Source organism: Gopherus evgoodei, chromosome 2 (assembly GCF_007399415.2).
Source record: "Gopherus evgoodei ecotype Sinaloan lineage chromosome 2, rGopEvg1_v1.p, whole genome shotgun sequence".
In the NCBI taxonomy this organism is placed as follows: Eukaryota; Metazoa; Chordata; order Testudines; family Testudinidae; genus Gopherus; species Gopherus evgoodei.
The window spans coordinates 88,579,964-88,604,023 of record NC_044323.1 but is presented as its reverse complement, the minus strand read 5'-3'; the positions used below and the strand labels follow the sequence as shown (position 1 = coordinate 88,604,023).

Here is a 24,060-nt window from a genome sequence, read left to right as displayed (position 1 = left end):
TCTCTGGTCAGGTGTTTCAGGTGAAAGAGACATTAACCCTTAGCTATCTGTTTATGACAGCAGGCACGGGGGAGCTCCAGCGGCTCCTCCCGCTTGCGGGCAAGGGGGAGCTCTGGCTAGTCGGGGTGGCTCCCCTGGGTCGCCGGAGTCTCCCAGTCTCAGGCTCCCTGAGGGACGTCTGTTCTCTCTGGCTGCTGGGGCCTGACTGAGCTCTGAGGGCCAGCTTTTATAGTTTCGGGTTGCCGCCTGACCCTTTGAGGGGTGGGCTCAGAGCTCCGTAGCTCCGCCCACTGTGGCCTCCGGTGGGGCTCGACCCTCTCCGGGGAGGAAGGGAGCCACGCTGGCCCACTACAGTCTGTTAGTCTATAAGGTGCCACAGGACTCTTCGCTGCTTTTACAGATCCAGACTAACACCGCTACCCCTTTGATACTTGAGAGAAGAAGGTGGTGGTTACACCTTTTTCTGGCAAGGAAAATCTCCAGACGACAGGCACATTCATGGTGTCAGTTTTGCAATTAGGTATAAATTTGTCAGTCAGCTTACAGAATTTTCTTCGTCTTGAGCTCAGCATCAACCAGTCTGCTGTTGTCGTCAGTGTGTATGCCCTAATGCTTGATTCTGTTGAAGATATCAAGGAACAATTCTATACAGATCTTGACAGAGTCTTGATCAACATTCCCAAGGAGGACAAGATCATTCTCCTTGGAGATTTTAACACTAGAGTTGGGCAGGAGTCAGATCTCTGGAATGGCACTATCGGAAAAGAAGGAGTAGGAAAGGCTAATTCCAATGCCACCCTCATCCTGAGCAAATGTGTAGAACGTGGCCTGATCATCACGATGTACAATGACCCTCTTTAGACAAAGTGAGAAGTATAAGACCACCTGGAGACACTCTCACTCCAGGCATTGGCACCTTCTTGACTGTGTTATTGTTAGAGGAGAAACACATTGCCCTTGAAGCTGAAAAGAGAGAGAAGGAAGGAAAAAGAAATAACTTTTTCCCAGCAGGCCACTGGCCTGCCACAAAATGTCTGTACCTACTGCAGGCGGATTTGCAGTTCCAGGGTCAGACTCCTGAGTCATCTCAGGACCCTTATGTAAATCCATGGTAGAAGTCATCCTCGAAATTGAGGGATCGCCAGTCATTGGTGACGGTACATAATACAGCACAACTTGGATTTAAAATCCAAGGAGGAGACATGGCAGTTAGAAAAAAGTATCGTTTTATTTTTGAACTGAACAAACTGGATGTGAAGTCCGCTGAGAGAAGATAACTCTGGAACCCCACAATGACATTTTTTCCAGGGACAGATTAACTAACGGCTTGATCCCGCTTCAGTGGACATCAGTGGGAAAACTTCTGTTGACTTGGATGGAATTAAGATTTGACCTTTATAGTTCTTGTTCTTGCTCTCCTGAGAGTAGGTCATGAGTCAGCTAATAGATTTTTTATGGGTTTTTATGAGCATGTGATAGTCTGTTAACTTCAGCATTGTTAGCTAGCTCTCCTAGTCATCTTTTGTTTTTAGAAGAAATATTTATGCTACTTATAGGGACAGAGAATGGATTTGGGTTGTCAACTATTAAACAGAATGGTGCATAGAGATTAATACTGAGCTCCTGAATTTCATCTTCATATTTTTTGTGCCTTTGTTTTTGGCTTACAGATTTTTGTGTATTTGTTTTACAGTAATTTGTTCAATGTCTAGATCAATTTATTTTAAATGTTTTGCTTGAGTAGCCTCAACCCCCTTGAGGTTGTTGTCTTGCCTTTGACAATAACACTAATAATAAGGCTGCAAGCCACTCCTTTGAGGGAAGGCAGAGGAGAAACAGATGTACAATGACCCTATAAAATATACATAGGATCTATTTCCTTCCTCATGTTATCATCCAGCTCAGAATCTAAAAATAATTTTCTGAATGAGTTTTAGAGATTACAAATTAGATTATAACAAATTAGTGCCGAATGTTGACCTTGAGAATGTGCACGTGTAGTCCTAATTTCTTCCATCTCCCCTCAGACCAAGATCTTTTCATACCTCTAATCATTCTCCTTGCACTTCTACAGACTTTTTATACATCTTTATTAGGTGGCACAACCAGAAACGAACACAGTATTCTAGGTGAAGAGCTGCCATCAGTATATATAAAGGCAGTATAATATTTTCAGTATTATCGTAATTTTGATGTACAAAGTTAATAGTGGATTTTTTAAATGTTTATATTTCAGGGAATAAATACTCAAGCACACAACTTAGAAACATTTTTAAGAGTGGCGCTGCATAGATATGTGTAAAACATTATTTTTCTCTCATTCTTCCTTTCTTTGATTAACTCTGTTGTTCAAGTGTGACTCAATTATTTTTTCTCCTTTATGAATATTATCTGATTAATCTTGATAATTATTGGGAATTACTGTGTGATCTCTTTGTGCAATCACACAGTTATATGCAAACTGTAAATGATGAGAGTGCTCCCTGTACTTTTGTAATTCTTGATAATGGCACATTTCATAGAGCAGAGCTGTAAAACTGCTGAAGCGTAGGATTTCTCTGACACTTATGTTTGAACCAAATGGGGAAAAAAAACCTGCTGGCTTTTATGGTTAATAAGCAGATCGTCATTCTTATATGAGATCTGAAACTGATAAATTCTTTGGAATGAATGAACACAAACCCAGAGAAAAGGAATAAACTAATTATCTCCATCACTCTCTTCTTTGTGTCATTTTCCTATGTTTCCTGGCAATGCATTCCACTCACTTTTGCATTGGGAAGCTCATCTAGTCCTTTCTTGTTCTCACTCCCTATGCACACAGTGAGTCTTTTGTTTAGACTCTAGTGGCTCTTCCTAGTAGTTAATTCTTCATGTTTATTATGCCTTTGTGAGTGACAGCCATGCCTCATTTCCCTTTCTTTGTTCCCAGTTTGGGATCCAATGCTCATTCTGTGATTCATTTCTTTCTTTTCACCATCTTTGAAGAGTTTGTTCTGGATCGTTTTTGTCATCCCTTCAGAAATGAAAAACATTCACATTTCCTTGCTCTCTCCCTGCTCCTGCTTTCCCCCCACATGGGAGACCCCTGCTGCTTTCTCAATCATTTTTAATGGCTTTGTTCTTTAAAGCCAGCCCCATTCTGCAAAATGAAGTCCATCACAGCCTAGTAAAAGGTAATATCCCCACTTGGATGGAGACTGCATCTGTTAAATGCAGGCTGCCTGGCATCATCTTTAATTTCTTTATTATGGTTCTAGTTGAAGTGGAGACTGAAAACTTTTGGTCATTTACTAGAGATTTCATTTTTTCCGCTTTATTCACAGAGCTATTGTAACTATACGTTATTTACATTGAATTTCATTTGTCATCCACTGTTCTTCTGTAGTAACCCTAGGCTGTGTTTTCTGTGGGTGTTCTCAATAAATGGCATTTTACTCCTGTCCTCAGTAGCCTTCCTCTCCATTTCAAGACCCTGCATTGTGCTGACCTTATTTCACCATGGAGGGCCTGATGTGACTTCAAGCCTGCTTAATGACTCTCCAGCTACATCAGAGTAGTAACAGATCTGAGAGAAGGAACTCCAGGAGCTGAGCAAATTGCCTCCATTTGGGAAATGAAAGACCAGGTCTGGAGAATTGAAGTGTGGGTCTATTGCATGCCACTTCCTAGAGAACCAGCCGTCTGCCCATCCCTGATGTAATTTAACATTATCAGAATTATGTTAAGAACATAATACCATCCATACTGGGTCAGACCAAGGGTCCGTCTAGCCCAGTATCCTATCTTCTGACAGTAGCCAATGCCAGGTGCTTAAGAAGGAGTGAACAGAACATGTAATCATCAAGTGATCCATCCTCTGTTGTCCATTCCCAGCTTCTGGCAAGCAGAGGCTAGGGATGCCATTCCTGCCAATCCTGGCTACTAGCCATTGATGAATGTATCCTCCGTGTTGCTTGAAGACTGAAGTCATCTTCCTTGTCAATAGTAAATGCTATTTATCCTCAGGACAGGCATAGCAACATAGAGATGACAAAAGCTTCACCACCATGAACATTCTCCAGCTGTCTTCTAATTCTGGAGGGAACATGAGTAGGGATAAGAGAATAGTTCAGTCTCCATGCCTGTTCACACAGTGTCCATCTGAATAAAACTGCCAACAGGACTACTGGGATGATCAGGGGAACAAACTGCCTATTTTATGAGAGGAGACTGGAAGAGCTTGGAAGGCTGGATTAGAAGGCCAAGAAGGGATATTATTGCTCTCTGTAAATACCAGAGAGACTGAAGAGCTATTCAAGCAAAAGGATAATATTGGCATAAGAACTAATGGCTATAAACTGGCTAAGAACAAATTCAAGCTGAAATTAGAATGTTTCTAACCATCATAGGGGTGAGGTTCTGGAACAGTCCAGTAGTTGTGGGGGAAAACAACTTAATTAGCTTTAAGTGGAAGCTCGACACATTTATGAGTGTAACTATATGATGATATTACTTGTTATGTTTGGGGGCAGGGCTTAGCAGCCCTGGGGCTCACTTCTGGTTAATGTCTTATTTTCCTAAAGCTCAAGCTTCAGGGTTCCAGCCACCTACCTACAGGGTTCAGGAAGGGATTTTTTTCTCCCCCAAATGTATGCTAGGGTTTTTTTAAATTTTCTTCCTGTGAAGCATCAGGGATGGCCACAGCTGGAGATGGGACATTCAGAGCAGAGCTCTGAAGTGGCACTAAGCATTTTTTTTCTCAAGTTCTTGGCTAACTGGTTCCTTCTCACATGCTCGGGATCTAACTGATCATCATATGTGGGATTGGGAAGGAATTTTTCCCTCAGTCAAATTTGCGGTGACCACTGGGTTTTTTGCCTTTTTCGGCAGTGTGTGGATACCGGTCACTTGTCAGGATTATCTGGTTGCAGGGCCGCCTAGAGGTGGGAGAATTTGCCCCAGGCCCCACAGGGGCCCCGTGAGCTGCTCCGGGTTTTCAGTGGCACTTCGGTGGTGGGCCCTTCATTTGCTTCAGGTCTTTGGCGGCGTGTCTTTCAGTGCAGCAGAAGACTTGGAGCGAGTGAAGGACCTACCACTGAAGTGCTGCCAGAGCCTCGCCACGCCATCCAGTGAGTACAAGCGCTGCTAGTGGGGGGGGGGGAGGAGCCATGATCAGCGGCACTTAGGCTGCTCTACCACTGCCGCTTCATTCTTTGGCAGTGGGTCCTTCCCTCCGAGAAGGACCTGCTGCTGAATTGCCACCAAAGACCCATTCCTGCCGCAGGCCCCCTGAATCCTCTGGGCGGCCCTGTCTGAGTTTATCTCATTTCATCATTTCCCTGTCATTGCAGTGGCCTTGGGCACTGGTGCACCTCAGTACCTTCTAGTCCCTGCCTGTGGCACATCATTTGGCACATCATAGTCTAATCTCTCGTTGGTTGTAATACTCTAATTTGTGTTGTTGGGTTTAGTGTGCGGGTGCTGGATGGTATTGGGGGCCTGTGATCTACAGGAGATCAGACTAGATGATCAGGGGGTCCCTTCTAGTCTTAATCTCTATGAACAAGGGTGCCAGTTCTGATGACGGTTTTTAGAGCTAGGCAAAATATTTTACTGCTGACATATTATTTTTAGGATGAAATCTGACTTTGTACACCAGCCTTAGGACAGTGGAGACTGCAGAATTTTGCCAGTTTGGGAGGGTCAGGATTACTACAGGGGGTGGTAGTGTTACAGGCACACGGGAGATGGCCAGATGCGGGGGTACTGTGAGTATGCAGAGGTTGAGGGATCACCCAACTTGTAGGGTCCCCAAAATCCAGGTGTAGTAGAGCGGTGCTGGGGCTCAACCCTCCTTGCGGGCAGAGGGGAGCCACACCGGCCCACCGCGCGTCGTCGACTCGGGGCCCATCCCTTGCTGCGGGACGGAGTGAACCCACAACAGTTAGCAAGTGGCCCAGGCCCTTAGGCAGGGCGGGGCAACACACACAGCCTACGCTCAGGCCTTTCAGTAGTGGCTGAGCGACAAGGTGGCAGTATATAAGGGTTATGTCTACACTACAGGATAAATTCGAATTAGCTTAAACCGATTTTATAAAACAGATATTATAAAGTCGATTGTGCGCATCCACACTAGGCACATTAATTCGGTGGTGTGCGTCCGTGGTCCGAGGCTAGCGTCGATTTCTGGAGTGGTGCACTGTGGGTAGCTTTGTAAAAGAATGAGGCCAATAATGTCGATTTGCGTCCACACTAACCCTAAATCGATATAGTAATATCGATTTTAGCGTTACTCCTCTCGTTTTGTAGGAGTACAGAAATCGATTTAAAGAGCCCTTTAAATCGATATAAAGAGCAGTGTAGTGTGGACGGGTGTAGCATTAAATCGATTTAACGCTGTTAAAATCGGTTTTACAGCGTAGTGTGGACCAGGCCCAAGTATGCCCAGGCCCTTGGGCAGGGCGGGGCAACGCACACAGTCTAGGCTCAGGCCTCGTCAGCGGGGCTGAGCACCGAGGAACGGTAGATAAATATGCCCAGGCCCTTGGGCAGGGTGGGGCAACGCACACAGTCTAGGCTCAGGCCTCGTCAGCGGGGCTGAACACTGGGGACCAGCATATAGCCTCCCCAGGTCAGGGGAGGGGGAGTCTGCCACCCTTGGAGGGGTGGCAGAGGGAACACAGGCCCTCCCACTCCACTGCTTTCCAGCCCGGGGCCCTAGCAGCGGTTAATGCTGCTGACGGTCAGTGGGGAATCCTGACCGAAACACACTGCCATTGGCTCAGGCGAGCCTGCAGCCTGATTGGGGTCGGCTGCCCCCGGGCCACTTCCAACCTCCCCCTCACCGGGTACCTGCCCTCTGCCAGCATCATCCGGGGGGTCACAGACCATGGGTTCCTCAAGGTGTCCGGCGTTGGGAGGTCCAGTCCACTCGTCGGGGTATCGGGGGTCGGGAGGTCCAGTCCACTCCTCAGGGTATCGGGCATCGGGAGGTCCGGTCCACTCGTTGGGGTATCGGGGGTCGGGAGGTCCAGTCCACTCCTCGGGGTATCGGGCATCGGGAGGTCCGGTCCACTCGTTGGGGTATCGGTCATCGTGCGGTCCGATCCACTCCTCGGGGTACCGGGTATCGGGAGGTCCGATCCACTCCTCGGGGTACTGGGCATCGGGAGGTCCAGGCAGCTCCTCCACAGGACGAGTGTCGGACCGCTCAGTCGGCTCCTCTGAGTACTAGCCCCAGGGGAAGTCAGGCCAGTACCCCTCCGGGTACCGGGCACGGGGTAGGCCGGGCCCAGCGGGAGCTCGGGCCCTAGCGTCTGCCTTCTCCGGTAGCCTCCTCCTAACTGAGTGCTGGGGCTGGGCTTTTGTACTTCCTGTCCCGCCCCTTGACTTCCGGGGGGCGGGGACAGGCAGCGGTGTCCTTGGACTTCCTGTTTTGCCCCTTGACTTCTGGGGGGCAGGGACAGGCGGCGGGGGCTCCGCCCATGGCTGCGCCCTTTCTGGCCTGTTCTCCTCAGGGGCGCAGGGGAGTGGGGTCCCCTCGCTACAGGTCCCCTCGCTACACTAGGGTTATCCCTGCTTCCAAGCTGCAGATTCATCTAACTGTATTAGTAGTATTGACAATATCTAGTGTTTTGTTTTCAGTATATTATGCAAACTACTTTAATCCTAATGGCACTCCTGGAGGGTAGGTGCATGTTGTTAGGTGGGGAAACTGAGGCACAGAATTATTAATTGATTTAAGCACTTCAAAAATGGGTCTTGGGCTCCTACGTCATTTAGGTGCTTTTGAAAATGTTACCCCATGACTTTCTGAATATTTTTCAATTAATTATAAGTAAATAACTTTCATGTAGGAGCTAGAGAAGTTTGCTTTGGAATAACTGACAGGCTGTAGGGCAAGGTAAATGATGTGCAGGAGAGAGCTTGCCTTAACAGATGAAAGCCTTAATGCCTGAGAAAATGACAGCTTATCTGATTGCTCTATAATCTGTTTTTCAGCACTGGCTGACAGAGTTGGAGATCTTTGCTATGATCTTCGCAGCTGCCGTCCATGACTATGAACATACTGGAACCACCAACAACTTTCACATTCAGACACGGTGAGGCCTTTGTAAATTACTTAAGGAAAGGAGGGAAGAATGCTCATTTTGTCTATACCTGACTCTTCTGGGACTCTTTTTTGTTTTGTGTTTTCTTTTAATATATAGAATAAGTTAAAGAATTGTAAGTGCAAGAAACTGAGATATACCAGATTTTGTGATCATGAATGTCTTCCATTTATTGGGACAAATCCCTCTGTCACACCAGCATAAAGTTGGAGTAACTCCACTGACTTCAAATAGAATAACTTCAGATTTACACTGATGCCAAATAGTAGAGAAATTGGATGAATAACTCATATTTCAAAGTTGCCAGTTGCTAAATAAATGATCGGCCATGCTCAAGGCTGGCCCACAACATTTTAGCACCTGAGGCGGAGAGCTCAAATGACGCCCCCATGTCCCCTCTCTTGGGCCAAAACTTTGAAAGGTCTCTGCCTTCTTCCTGTTCAACTCCTCTCATCGTACTGCTCTGCTGCTTACCCCCAATAAAGGAGAACTAACAACTTAAAATGCCTTGTTCAAAAATTTTAAGTAACACTTAACTTTCAAACACTTGAACAGCAAATGTAGCTTTTCTTTTCTGCATAGTAAACACTGGCATTTTTATCTGTTTGAATAAACAAAGTGGTGCTTTCCGTGCCTTCTTGGTTGCAAAGATTTGAACTGCTTCCTGCTGAAGGTTCACAATCTGGGCCAGCTCATGCTCTATTGAGATGGTTGGAAGGCAGACCAGCCTCTCCTGTGTCGTTGTGGAGCGTAGATGTGTTTTTATTAACTTCAGGTTGCGTTCTCCACTGGCAACTGTTACAGGAAGTGTTAGAAGTATGCGCAGAGCAACAAAAGCATTTGGAAAGAAGGTGGTCATCTTATATGTGCACATATATTCCAGAACCACCTTTGGAGTTGATTCTGCTGAAATGTATCTTGAAAGGGCTTTCAGTTGATCACCTAAATCACTCGCATCAATTTTGCGCATGTCATCATGTGTCAGCACGGTCTCTAGTGCCCTGCATTGCTGGTGTAGGTCTTCTTCTGGTATAGTGAGGAGTTTTGGAATATCATACAACATCCCAAATATACTGCTGTGCTCCTTGAGCTGCATGAAACATTCTTTAACTGACTGTATTGCACAATCTAGCACCTGGTTAAAGAATTCAACTTTGAATTGTTGTTCGGGGTCTCTTATGGGATTATGCCTCATAATCAAAATGTCTTCTTCCGTGACTCTTGTATTCTTGAATGGGTGGGAAAATAGCTTCAGTGTGAAGTTCCTCTACCGACTTCTGTGCACTCTTAAGAATGTTTTGAAATCCCTCATCTGACCGGTAAAACTGTAGGTATGATTTTGCTTTGTCCAGTTGTTCCATAGCTCCAGATATATCAAGGTCAACATCTTGGAGTCTCTTGCTTACAACATTTATTTCAAACAGTATGTCATACCACAACACTAAGCCACACAAAAATTTGAAGTAATGTATGTTTCTGGTGATTCCGTTTCCCTCTGCCACTGTTCTCCCATGAACAGTTCCTGTCATAGCATTATCCTCCATAATGGCAACTATGGCATCATCTATCTTTTCAATTTGGTGTTTGATAGGCTTTATCACCTCCACTTGACTTTCCCATCGTGTGGCACTCAGTGGTTTCAGTGTCAGAGAGAATGTTCCCAGACGTTGCTTCAAAAATTGCCATCGGTGAGTGGATGCAGAGAAAAATACATAGATGCGTTGAATGACCTCTCATGTCAGCTATTGCAATTCCCGTATCTTCCAGCTTTTTAAGAAGCACATTTGTCATACCAGTTCCTATAATATCATCAGTGTCAATAAATTCTAGAAAATGCTCTCTGACAATCACCATTGCAGGGACATTTTCACTAGGTTCTGTTGTTGTAACAAAACACACCATTAAAGTCATTTGTTCTGTATGGCTGATGTCAGGTGTGCAGTCCAGAATAACAGAGTAATATCTTGCTGACTTCAGATCTGCCACAATCTTCTGTTTGACTTTTGTTGCTAGTAACTGTATGATTTCATTTTGAATTGTTTTTCCAAGGTAGTGGTGTGTGTACATTTCTTGGGTGGTGACTCTTAGATGCTCCTGGAGTACAGCATCAAACTCAGCCATCAGCTCCACAATTTTAAGGAAGTTTCCATTGTTTGGCACATACAACTGATCTGAAGTGCTACGCAGTGCTAGGTTTTGGGTAGCAGGCATTCTCACAATGGTAATGAGCCTCTTCAGAACATTTTGCCAGTAAAGAGACTCTGATGAAATCTTCTCTTGATGCTGATTATCTATGGTGGCCTTTAACCTTAGCCTTATCTCAAGCTCTTTCCACCTATGGAATGCTCTCTGGTGATTTGCTGCCTTCTCATGGCACACCAGATTTCTAGCCAGATTTTTCCAGTCCTTTGTTCCTGTAGAACCCAATGTGGCTGGAACATTAGACTGGAAGAGTTTGCAACAAAAACATTATGCAGCATTCTGGTTTTTTGAGTACATAAACATGGCCTCTCCACTTTGTCATCATTGGGGATTTCACACCAGTAATGTGTTGGATGGAAACTTCTATTTTCATTGTCTTTGGGGAACATGAAGTTTTTCACTTGCTGTGGCCCATGCAGTACAAGGAAGTCCCTCAGGCTACTGCTCAAGTGGATACACAGTCGTGGCTCATCTAGACTTAAGGAACTAAACTCAGCAGCAGCTGTTTCTTGCATCTCCTCCACACTCTTCTCTGATCTACACTTTTCTTCAGGAATGTGCATGTTACATCCGTTTGAGATGGAGATATGGATGCTGCAGTAGCTGCCAGGTCACCTGCACTCTGACTAACTGGAAGATCAGGCATCTCCTCACCACTCACATCCTCACTGGGGCCGGAAGGCTCACCGTGAACATTTATGTCTATGTATCTCAGGAGAGTTCCTTCCTGCTTAGATAGAAAAGCTTCCTTTGCTTTCTGTTTCTGAATCCTGCCCCAGAGGGGCGTTTTCTTCTTTCACTCACGACTGCTGTTCTGTGCCAGCTATAGTGTCTCTCAACACTCAGTTGAAGGGGACAAATAAGCAGGCTGGTAGCAGGGCCTGAATGAGGGAAGATATCAGCATCTTAAGGGCCTAACTGGCTCCCACTACTTCAGCTGACGGCCTGTTCTCCTCAAGTGGGTTCAGGGAAGCAGCAGGAAACAGGAAGCTCCCTGAGAAGCTGGTGTTAATCAGTCCAGGCTCCTAGGGCTGCTAGAGAGGTACATAAGAGGCTCCTCCTCTTCTCTGTCCCTGCAGCTCCTACTGATTTCTGTTATTCCCTCTCACCTTTTCTCCAGCCTGCCTGTAATGTCTCTTGTGCCCTCCTTCCTCCAGCATAGTACTCCACCATCTCTGTGCTTCTAGAGCAGAGAGAATACATATGCACCAGCAGCAGAAACAATTTTCTACACTCTGGGTCCTAGTGGCCCCCCAACACATACGCAGTCTGGCACCGGATATGGCTGCCTCAGTTCATCTCATGGTAAGGCCAGCCCTGGCCATGCAGGAATAATTTGGAGGTATTCTGGTTATGTTTCTGCTTCAAGTTGAAAGAAATAGAAGAAGAAGCCAACATTTCATTGAATGAAACAAACAGAAAATAGATATTCATCAATAAACCACAAAGAACTGGAAACTACAGATCAGCAACCTTCGCCAGTACCTCTCCCAGCCGAATGCCATGCCTGCAGCTATAGAATGTGTTTATAATGCCTCAGCGGTTGTTATAGTAGCCATATTTGAAAACACTGGAGAGCACTGCAGGACATTAGGTGGGCAGGAACTTGGCTAGACCAGTGCCATTTTGGAAGCAGACAACTCTTTTGGGGGAGGTTTTCAAAGGCACAAAAGGTAGTTAGGCATCTAACTTCCACTGACTTTCAGTGAGATGTGGGTACCTAACTGCTCTTTATGCCTTTTGGAAATGTTCACCGTTGTGTCAAAGGTCAGGTGTTCTCAGCAGGTCTATGGTGGCAATGGTTGCGCTATGAATTCCTTGTATAAAATAATCAATTCAGAAAATAATACTGAGACCAATCTTGCAATCCCTAACTCACACAAAATAAGAGAATTGAGCAAAAGCCTCATTGTTTCACCCAATGACTGATATTTATGTAGTATTTAGCAGCCAAATGTCTCTCAGCACTCCTTTTAAATCTTTAACACAGTGTTTGGGTGGGTCTTAAGCAGCGAATGTGGTTTTGTGCAAGGCTTTTCCCCTGAGGTGAATTTCAACCGTTCGTCTTAATGTTTTTCCCAATGAATACAGCATTACTCTTACTATAAAAATACCAATATGTAGTCTGTAATTGTGAATCATAGTAATATTTCTGAATGCGAGACTGACACATAATGGAAAGAAACATAACTTTTTCTACATTCTTTTAAATTCTAGGTCGGATTCAGCCATTCTGTACAATGACCGATCTGTGCTCGAAAATCACCATGTCAGTGCAGCCTATCGCCTTTTGCAAGATGACGAGGAGATGAACATTTTGTCTAACCTCTCAAAGGATGATTGGAGGTAAAAATAAGCAGTAAGGTCATTTGGGGAAATTACAACTGGGCCATTTGTAGTTACTATATTTCTTTGAATAATAGTATCCATCAAAATATAATATACAGCTGTATTTTTATTATGAAGAGAAAGGATATTTAAAAATCTTTATTCTAGTCTTAGCCCTCTCATTTTCATCTGCTGTACTCTTAGGACTAAATTCAGAAGTGATATGTGAAGTTATTTAACTTAGAATGGAATCTATTCATTAGTCTCTCATAAATCTCCCTTCATCCACTTATCACTGTGTAGGTGAATATACTGGTGGCCTGATTTTCATTTACACAAAAACATAAATTACAATTAAGCCCCGTCCAAGGCCCGTTTATACTGCCAGAACATTATAAATGAGTTTTAGCGTAATGGGAATCAGGCCCAGAGCGAATAAGTGCGTGTAATAGACATGCCAAAAAGCCAGAAGAAGGTGTAATTTAAAACAGGCACTCCTGATGGAAATTGGCATTTTTTAAATAACAGATTATTCAAACTGAAAGAGGGCTTTTTATCTCCTTTTTAAATGAAATCTCTGACATTTTAAAAATAACAATTATGCATAAAACATATATAGTTACCTGGGCCGGACAGGAAGAATCTTAAATGAATTGTATTAATCAGAGTTCTTTCTCACTGGAGTGAAAGCATCCCATCATGTGTTATTGCAGACAAACATACACTGGTTCATGTATGCATTCAAACTGAACAAAGTGCTGAGCACACTCAACTCTTATTGACTTCAGTGGAAATTGAGGGCACTCAGCAGTAGTTTTCTGGGCTCTGGTAAGCTGGGCAGGGAGGGAAAGTTCACCCTCTTCCTTCTCCCTTGGGTCTGTGTTCCATACTCATCCAGTCTTCCCAGCACAGAAACCCTCATGACAGGTAGAGCCAGGGAGAGCAACAATGTACCCCTATCTGAGCACCTGGCCTAAATCCCAGAACCACATGTGGTTTGTTTCATTCAAAAGTCAGCACTATGGATCACAGTTGCCAACTTTCACGCAACAAGCTACAAGCCAAAAACTAGCCAGTTAAGCCAAAAACAAGCCCAATTTCTGTGTGTTTTTCTGTGGCTGTCTGGCTATGTCTGCTATGGCTGACAGGCTAAGTATGACAAGCCACTCAACATCTTGTGGATTAATAAACAGACAAACTCTGAGGGAAAAAGCACATTAACACTCAGAACGTGTCACAAGAATCTTGAAAAAGGAATAAAACCCACTCTGTGGGTCGTGGTATTGAAATCTAATTTATTTTTCAAGATCTAGGGTGTCTGTTTACTTTTTGTATTTCATTCATCTTGCATGGTGAAAAGAAGCTAAACGATTTCAGTTAACAGCATGAGGCTGTTGTGTTTAAATTCAGTATTGTAAGGGATTTTAAAAATTTTTAATGCAACTTGCTTTCTCTCAAATTAGATATATAAGATAGCAAGGAAAACAGATTTTTTAAATTGTAAACTTTCTCCTACAGAATCTAAAATATAAACATAATTTTCTACAAACATACTGGGCCTATTTTTCCCTGGGCATAACCCAAGTGGTCGTGGCGCCTCAGTAGTGTTGGATTCATGCAGGTTGTGAAGTGCTTTGGCATGGAAGTTTCTGTACTGATGATGATGATGGTGATATTTCAAGGAAGAGAGAAATTAAGGTCCCAGTTCAGCAGGATACTAAAGCATGTATCTACATTGAAGTTAGTGGGACTACTCGGTGTTCAGAATTAAGCCTATGCTTAAGTACCTTGCTGAAACTTAATGGGAGCTGATGAGAGAGGAGAAGAGAAAGTGGAAAAAAAATTAAAGGAAGGAATTTAAATTTTGCCTTAACTTCCCACACCCCCTTTGGGATGTACAAATCACAATGGAAAAAATTTGTCCCTACTGTAACTACACTGTCCTCATATTTAAATGTGGGCCTATGGTACATGACTGCTTGCTTGATTCTCTTTATTTCTTCCATTCTCTCTCTCTTTTACCATCTTAATCCCGCCTCCTTCCTCATAATATCATTTTAGGGACCACATCTTTCATCCCAATGCAGTTCACAACATGCAGTCATTGAAATGCTACAAACTCTTGGATGGAGGCCATCATCTAACTACACAAGCAGAGCAAACTGTACAATCTTGTATTATGTAGGGGAGATAGTTTTGGCCAAAGAAGAGTGTCATGGAAAGTCTTATCTCAAAGACCAACACACAGTACAAAACAAGGAAACTGGATTTATCCGCCTTAGAAAGATGAAGCACTGAGTCAACACTGGGAAATAATTCAGTCTCTAAACTGTTTGTGATAATAAATAAAATTCTACCTAGAGAACAAAATTAAATAGATAGCACTGGGGTGTCCCTACTACCACTCCCTACACTCGTAACTTTAATGGGGAACTGTGCATTGCTTTGTCCATTAAATGAAAAGCAATAATTAATTCTGGGCTATGGTAAAAGGTCATGTGTCATTGGCTGCAAAGTAGATTTTTAGCAGCTGCTTTTGACCATATTCTTGGTAGTTTGAGCACAATCTTCAGAAAAATAGTCCGAGTCTTGAAACTTTAAAACATTGTTGTTTGAGTAGAAGCTACTCCCTCTTCATAGTGACAGAACTAGAACTGGGCAAAAACTACTTTATTCACTGGAAAAAAGCTATTTTGGTTGACCTGAAACTATTCATACATTTGGTAGAAATTTGTCTAATCACTGGGCTAAAAGTTGTAAGAGGGGCACCACCAGCAGCTCCTCTTTGTGAACCTAGGCCTTTAAAAACACCTGCAAACAACATTTCAGGTCAAACATGTTTTGTTTGTCCCAATGTGAATGCTCCCCCAGGGTACCCAGGGTTATGAGGAACCTCACCGCCACATGCCTTTAGTGTAAAAGAGTCTTGTCTGTGCTTGCTGTGGATCAGCTTCCTGAAACCAACAGCCTGTGGCAGCACAAGCACTGCCTTCCAGGCACGTCTGCAGGCCACATGCTTTGTACAGTTCCTTTTCCACTGAACACTCACAGAGTTACCAGACCTGCTGTTCCGAAAGGACCAGTATACATCAACGTGTAAGATTCAGCTCAGGACCTTCACTTTGCTTAACACCACAGCACTTAGATGTATTTATGGTGAAAGCAAGAATAAGTTTCTTATCAAAGAACAGAGATCCTAGTAACAGTGAGTAAGAATATTGGAAACAAATGGTTACATATAAAACAAAATCATTACAAGCTTTCTAGAGACTGAACTTGACTAACAGGTTAACCTCCTGTTGAAAGAAAATGATTACTTCCAAAATTATCTCCAACGTGTTCACCAAGCCTGGTTGAGACCCCTTTTTCATGAAGCAAAATCACTGTCCTTCTATTTCCTGAGTGAAAAGCAACCGGGTGTCATCTTTGCCTCCCAAATACAGTGGAGCAAACCTTTGATATACACCCCCAGATAGAGTTTTCTCTCTCCCCTCTTCCCTTTCCCAACCACTCCTTTCCTCTTCCTGTTCATTTCTTTCTAAAGTCGCTGCAATCCTTTATTTGCATTTGGTGATAGAAGACCCATTGTGAATGAGGCAATATAAACATCCATTGTTTGACAGAAAACCTGGTTTTCACGTTTGCTGGTGACCAGTCCCTAGACATAGCTTAATGGGATTAAATTGGGGTGGAGGGTGGATAATTTCCATACAAGTATATTAAAGGAACTGGCACATGGAACTGCAAGCCTAATGAATTTGTAAACTCAGGGGCCATACTCTACGACTAGAAAATTACTAATATAGTTCCTATTTTTAAGAAAGGAAAAAATACAGGTCTGTTAGCTTGACCTCAATTGTATGCAAGGTCTTGGAACAAATTTTGAAAGAAGATGTAATAAAGAACATAGAGGTAAACAGTGATTGGGATAAAATACAACATGGTTTTACAAAAGGTAGATTGTGCCAGACCAACCTGATCTCCTCTTTGAGAAGATAACTGAATTTTTAGACAAAGGAAATGCAGTAGATCTAATCTATCTGGATTTCAGTATGGCATTTGATACAGTTCCACATGGGAAATTATTAGTTAAATTGGAGAAGATGAGGATTAATATGAGGATTGAAAGGTGCATAAGGAATTGGTTAAAGGGGAGACTACAACATGTCATATTGAAAGGTGAACTGTCTGGCTGGAGGGAGGTTACTAGTGAATCGGTTTGGGGACTAAACTTATTTAACATTTTTATTAGAGACCTTGTCACAAAAAGTGGAAATGTGCTAATAAAATTTGCGGATGACACAATGTTTGGAGTTATTACCAATATAGAGGAAAACTGGAATATCTGGACAAGTTTGAAAATTGGAGTAATAGAAATGGGATGAAATTTAATAGTGTGAAGTACAAGGTCAGGCACTTAGGGATTAACAACAAGGCTTTGGGTGGGAGGGATCACTCAGTGGTTTAAGCATTGGCCTACTAAACCCAGAGTTGTGAGTTCAATCCTTGAGGGGGCCACTTAGGGATCTGGGGCAAAGTCAGTACTTGGTCCTGCTAATGAAGGCAGGGGACTGGACTCAATGACCTTTTCATTCCCTTCCAGTTCTATCAGATAGTTATATCTCCATACATTTTTGCGATAAACTGGGGATTTATCAGTTGGAAGTGACAGAGGAGGGGAAATACCTGGGTGTATTGGTTGATCGCAGAATGACTAGACTGCCAATGTGATGCAGCCATAAAAAAGGCCAATGCAGTCCGAGGATGCATCAGGCAAGATATTTCCAGTAGAGATAGGGAAGTGTTAGTACCATTGTACAAGGCAACACTCATTTGGAATACAGTGTCTCCCATGTTTAAGAAAGATAAATTCAAACTGGAACAGGTGCAGAGAAGGGCTATGAGGATGATCTAAGGGATGGAAAACCTGCCTTATGAGAAGAGACTCAAAGAGCTTGGCTTGTTTAGTCTAACGAAAAGAAGGCTGCGGGGAGATATGATTGCTCTCTATAAATACATCAGAGGGATAAATACCAAAGCAAGGAGAGGAATTATTTGAGTTAAGCCCCAATGCTGACACAAGAACAAATGGATATAAACTGGCTATCAACAAGTTTAGGCTTGAAATTAGATGAAGGTTTTTAACCATCAGAGGAATGAAGTTCTGGAAGGTCTTCCAAGGGGAGCAGTGGGGGCAAAAAGCCTAACTTGTTTTAAGAATGAGCTTGATAAGTTTACAGAAGGGATGGTATGATGAGGCTGCCTGCAATGGCATGTAGTCCATCTGTGACTGCTAGCAACAAATATCTCCAGTGGCTGGTGATGGGACAGTAGATAAGGAGGGCCCTGAGGTACTACAGATAATTCTTTCCTAGGTGTCTGGCTGGTGGGGCTTGCCACCGTGCTCAGGGTCTAACTGATCACCATAGTTGGGGTCAGGTAGGAACTTCCCCCCGGGTCAGATTGGCAGAAATGCTTGGGGCGGGGGTCATCTTTCTCTGCAGCATGGGGTCACTTGCAAGTTTAAACTAATATAAATGGTGTTCTGTAACCATTAATTATCTGTAACTTGAAGTCTTTAAATCATTATTTGAGGTCTTCAGTAACTCAGACAGAGGCTTACTTCTATTACAGGAGTTGGGCATGTGAGATTTTGTGGCCTGCAATGTGCAAGTGGTCAGACTAGTTGATCGTGATGGTCCCATCTGGCCTTAGAGTCTATGAGTCTATGACTGTAAGAATACATTTTCAGTGTATATACATAGCTTTCTACATAGTATCCATCCATACATTTCACAATGATGATCATGACCAAAGTGACGAAAGCTTCAAGACATCACCTGACGCTCTGTGGTAAACTAGAATGTACATGCCACACCCAAGAGATTCCTTGTAACTTTTCCAGTTGGTATTGAGAAGTTCTAAGCTGTTACCCAAACCAGACTTTGATTCACCAAAAATGTTTGTAATTTTTTTGAATTTGGTTTGACCCGAATTGAATTATTATTTATTTTTCAGAACTGCCAGTGAACTGAAAAATCAGTTATTGGCCCAGCTCTAGTCAGAATGCATGTTCCTTGGTATACTCATTTATGTTTGAAGATTCTAAGAGTACCACAGCTCCTTCAAGAAACACATTATCTGGTTTAGTTAGATTTGAAGCTTTTCTAGATTGCTTAATTTTCCTCCTCCTTTCGTTAGGGCCTTATTTTGTAGCTGCTGCACATAAAGCTGCTGCAGAATAATTATCATTGTTCAGATGTACCATAAGGCCAACATTTTGAAATACAGCTTCTGATTTTGGGTGCCTCCATCTTAGAGTGTCTAACTTGAAACACCTTGGACCTGTTCCAGAGGTGCTGAGAACTCACAGTCATAGATGGGGTCAACAGCACTTTAAGATACTAGAAAAAATAAAATTAAAATAAAATAAATCAGGCCCAAAGTATCTCAATCTGTGCAATAAAAATCCAAGGCCCTTTAGATCAGAAGGTATTCTTGAAAATTTTAGCCTAACCAGTTTTAAAGATTTATCACATCCAAATTTGAGTTTATTTATTCATTTTGAGCTATCTGATAATTTGAATGTCCCCTACAGCAATAGGCCCTGGCCCTGATTCTGGACAAGACTCAGGCATGTGCGAAAGTGCCTTTTCTGAACAGAGGTCACATTATGATTTAAGACTACAGTAGAAAAAGTGAAGATAGACTTGGGAAATGTGTCTGTCTGTGCATATGGGTTTTATCAATTTTATGGGTTTAATCTTTCTAGTCTGGGAATGTGTTTTCAGGAAAGGTTCTTCTATCCAACCAGCACGAGCAGACCTCTTTGTGGCTTTTGCATGTGCAGGGACAGCAGATGAGCCCAGAAGAGGTCTGCTGTGGGATCAGGGAGAAAAGAGCTTAATCCTTACTTTAATTTTCAGCACTTTTTCTTGTTCACATTAAAGAACTCTGCTACTTGTTAAATATTTGAAAAGTTGATAGGTTGCTTCCTCTGACAAATCCCATTTGCTAAAGTAGTCAACAGGTAAATCCTAAAACTGAAACTAAAACAGATCGCACTGAATTAAGAAAATAAATTGCAAAGAGAACAGATGCTTTCCAAGATACTGTTATGGATCTCTTTTCTGGCACTCTATTTCTCTGCTAATAATTTCCATGCAGTTTACTGAAATAGAGCATATTTAGTACAAGCCCTTAACTGGCAAGTACAGGATTAAAAAGGCATCTGGAAAATGTTGAACTCTTCAGCTCCTATCAGTGTACAGCTCAGGAAATAGGGTCTAATGAAGGTTTTCATAAACCATTGTTAGTGAACATAGAGTTGTGATCCAACAGTTGGGATGTGATCTCTCATGCCATATAATGCCATGTGTGTTACTGATGTTTTGTTATTGCAGGTCAGTTATGCCTTTTGTAGGCTGGCTGAAACTTTTAGGGATGCATTTGCGAGGGTTCAAGATGAAAAATTTGCCTACACATTATCTTCAGTTGGGCATGTAACAGACAGTCATTTGCACAAGCAATTATATATTTTTCTTGTCCAAATCCAGTATTTGTACTCGTGCAGTGCGCAAGCATGCACATTTTTGTGAGTAATGCCAGCCTTTGAAAATGTTGCCTTTAAGGCAATGTTGTTCCTTCCTTTATTATTTTCCATGAGAATAAAAAAGTGAGACCCACAATCCATGGTTTGTACATAATTTTCTGCTATGCAAAAAAATGCATGCATTTGACAGAAGTGGAACGGACAAAACACTATGCTGTTGGCAGGAATCCTGCTACTGGGCCCCCGGGTATGGACTAGATGACCTCAGTAGGCCTTTTCCACTCCAATTTCTCTGACTTTATGGAGATTTAATTCTTTCAGTAGGGAACAGCATAAATTAGGGTTGGGCTAAGGAGAAAAACTGTGTGGAACAAAACATCAAAAACTATTATGCAACATTTCATGAAGTGAACATCCTCAGGGCAGTTGTCCTAAAGAGCAGGTTAAAGTGGTCTCCAGCTGGAACAATGCAAGAGATTTTAAAGAATTTATGTCTGTAAATTAAAGCAGACTAGAGATCAATGATCCCAGCCTACTGATAGAACTACAGTACACCTGTGACTCATGAATGCATAATTAATTACTCCAGGTGCAGTAATCAATGGTAAAGATAGCATAGAAGTATTACCATATTACTTACAAAAATGTAAAGGTTTTTGTCCCGTGGTGGAAACATTGCAGCTTTGATTCTGCCCTAGATGATTATACCAAAATATGCATGTGTAGTCCCCTGCTGGTGGAAAGTCCATCTGGACATGCTGGGAAGCATCTTCAAATGCCTGCCACAGCAGCCAGAAAAGTGGGCAGGGTATGTGGCCAGGGCACCCATGAGGTGTGCTGATTCAGTGTGTCCATGAGGCTGTCTCCATTGGTGGGTCTCCCGTGGAAAGCCAGCTCCAAGATAGAGCTGCTCTTCTCCAACAAGAACCGCTGTGAGACAGCAGTGATGCAAATACCATGTGCCCTCCCTCTGGAGTACAGCAGTCCCTGACAGCTCTGTGGAGGAGAAAGGGGCTTTGCAAATTGCAGTTGCCTGTCCAAGCAGGATGAATCAATCCCATGATGTACTGGAAGATTAGATTAGAATTCAGGATGAAGCCATATCCCTATGAAAAGATCATAGGGAAATACAATCTTTTTTTTTTAAATGGCCTGTTTCTGGTGAATATGAGCCCAGTTTCCAAATGAAGTGGGCCTTTCCAATCAAAAACCTGCAAAAAGTTGTATTTTCACACATTTTCAATTCAAAAATATTTCTAATTCCATCTAAGGCACTTTTATGGCCCTCACTACCATAGTATTCAATCATCTCAATCTTTAAGCAGGGAATTTCATCAAAATTACTGAACAAATCTGAGGACATACTCACTGAGCACGTCACTGAAAATAGAAAGAAGACTGTATATCTGATAGACCAGAAAGTTTTGATGGTTTAAAGTTCTGGAAAAAATCCACATTGACTTCTAAGGGATTTCAATCTGATCCTTCCCAAGTAGGATTTTTTTTTAACTATTCATTCGTTTATTCATTGTGGAATAGTTTGAAGGTTTAATATCAGGAGCACAATGTGATACACTTGAACAAAATATTGTTTTGAAAAAAAAAGTGCTATGGGGTGGCTCTGGTTAGAGTTAAACATCCGCAACTTAATGACATTTCTCCGTCTGTCTAATGTGATAACACTGCGTCCAGTCCCAAAATTTCAGAGAATATTCATTGCATTGAAGGGCCAGAACCCTATTGATTTGGGGAGAAAATCTGAAAACCAAAAAGCAGAAATAGGGGAACACATGAACCTCCCGCCAGCTCTTTGTATAGCTACAGCCTCAAGCACCTCTTCTATTGCCTATTGATCCAAGCAATGTTTAATTTGTAATGAAAGAGGTACCGGGGCTCAAGCTGGATGGCCAGAGAGTGGCAGCTGCTGGCACTGAAGGCAGTGCTGCTGCCAGCAGCAGCGCAGAAGTAATGGTGGCATGGTATGGTGATGTCTCTGCTCATCCTGCCTATGGAATTTAACATGTTGATTCTCAGAATGCCTTATCTCCTAGACAGAAAGAAGAGGGTGTAAGGGCATACGGGTGGGGAGAATGGGGCACATGGAATCGCTGGTAGTGGGAAAAATGGGGGACTTGGTATGGGGAGTGGGAAGAAGAGGGGCACACAGAACTCTAGCATGGAGGGCAAAGTGGGAATTGAGAGAAAGGAATAATTAGAATTCCCACTAATTCCCTGGCATGGGGAGTTGGAGGATGGGGCACACAGACCTCCTGGGCATGGGAAGAATGAGAGACTCTACTGTGGGGGAGATGGCAATGAGGGGTGCACAGAGCTCCTGCCTTGGGCAGGAATGGGGGACCCTGCAATGGAGGGCTGGGTGAATGGGAGAGCACACAGAGCCCCTGCCATGAAGGAAAATGAAAGGTATGGGAGAAGTGGGAATGGGGATGCTCAGAGCTGTTGTATGGAGGGGAGAATGGAGGAGCCTGAAATGAGGATGGAAAATGGGGGAGTACACAGAGGCCCTGGCAAGGAAGAGATTTAGGGGAGAGGGTTCAGGAAGTCCAGAAAAAGAGGGGAATGGGGTTGGGGGTGAAGGAGGAAGAAGGATGCAAGGAGCCTCAGTGTGGGCAATAAGTTCAGTTTGCACAAGCTATGAAGTTAACATACATGAACTTTCCATACAAGTATTAAGACATCTACACAAGCCATTAGTGTTTCTTTAACTAATCTATTTTAAAACTGCTTTAGAAGGTAAGTCGATACACGGTTGTGTTTCAGAGTTCACTTGCTCCTACCCAGGGCATGCACACTATTTGAACAGCCTGCTTGCTTCCTTTTAAGAGCCTCCTATAAAAGAAATCGATTTGGGAGCTTTGTGTTTAATTGAAAAGAGTGGACTGTAATGGACTTGTCAGAAACCTCTGGGATTTCTCTTAGCAAGAGTTAATCATCTGACTAAATTGCTTGCTCTGCGGCTGGTATTTACAACATGAGATCCTCCTTTCTTTCCTCTTTTGCCCTGATAAAGTGAAGAGTTCAGTGACGCAAGTGGAGGAGAGTGGAAATGTCAGAAGTGATTTGCAGCTACCCAACAAAAGAAACAGCAGTGTTATTTAACTTGTTTCTCTTTCTCTTTCCTCCCTTCTCTTGGCTCGATATCTGCCCAAAAGGGAATTCAGGGCCTTGGTGATAGAGATGGTGTTGGCCACTGATATGTCCTGTCACTTCCAACAAATCAAAGCCATGAAGAATGCTTTGCAGCAGCCAGAAGGGTGAGTCACCTCCTGACACTGTGTGCAGTGAAGGGCTGCATTTCAGATGGTACTTTGCAATTGTATTAAACTTAAAAAGTCTCTCTCCGGAGGACCCTTTGATGTCCACGTCTATTTCTGTTGTTGGATTTTGAATGAATTCACATGTGAGCACTCAGGCACATGCCCGTATGATATTCTGGCGGGCCACAGCATCTAAATAGCAAAGCTTTGGGATAAACCAGCCCATTCATTTTCCTTTTCTTAACAATACAAGATAAAGGGCACATGTGAAAGAGCTTAATTATGGCCTCAGGTCACAGGCGCTGAGCAACACGGGCTGCACAGAGTACAGCTTGTGCCTCCACTGCAGGGAGCCAACTCTGAAATCGGAGACAATAGGGAAGCAATCTCAGAGCCACAGAGGGCAAGTGTGTGCTATAGAGCAGGCAGAACAGTATGAGGAAGGCCTTCTCCTTGCCAATGATCATCTGTGAACCACTTAGAGCCCTGAGTATCTCCTCTACTCTCTCTCCCCACCCCCAACACAGCATTTGATCCAAACCCTCAAAACTCTGAACTGTGAGTAATATTCTTCCAGCCAAGGAGGGTTTGGCACACGTCTTCCTGG

The 24,060-nt window shown here is 43.2% G+C and overlaps 1 protein-coding gene across 8 annotated transcripts in view; it reads left to right on the top strand.

Moving 5' to 3' along the window:
• The window catches only part of PDE1C (phosphodiesterase 1C), a 566,690-nt gene that overhangs the window by 457,766 nt on the left and 84,864 nt on the right, over positions 1-24,060 (top strand). For all 8 annotated transcript variants that reach the window (XM_030551321.1, XM_030551314.1, XM_030551319.1 and 5 more), the window contains 3 exons: positions 7,984-8,084; positions 12,513-12,641; positions 23,349-23,450. In XM_030551321.1, the coding sequence (XP_030407181.1) occupies positions 7,984-8,084; positions 12,513-12,641; positions 23,349-23,450 (332 nt within the window). The remainder of the gene's footprint in view (positions 1-7,983; positions 8,085-12,512; positions 12,642-23,348; positions 23,451-24,060) is intronic.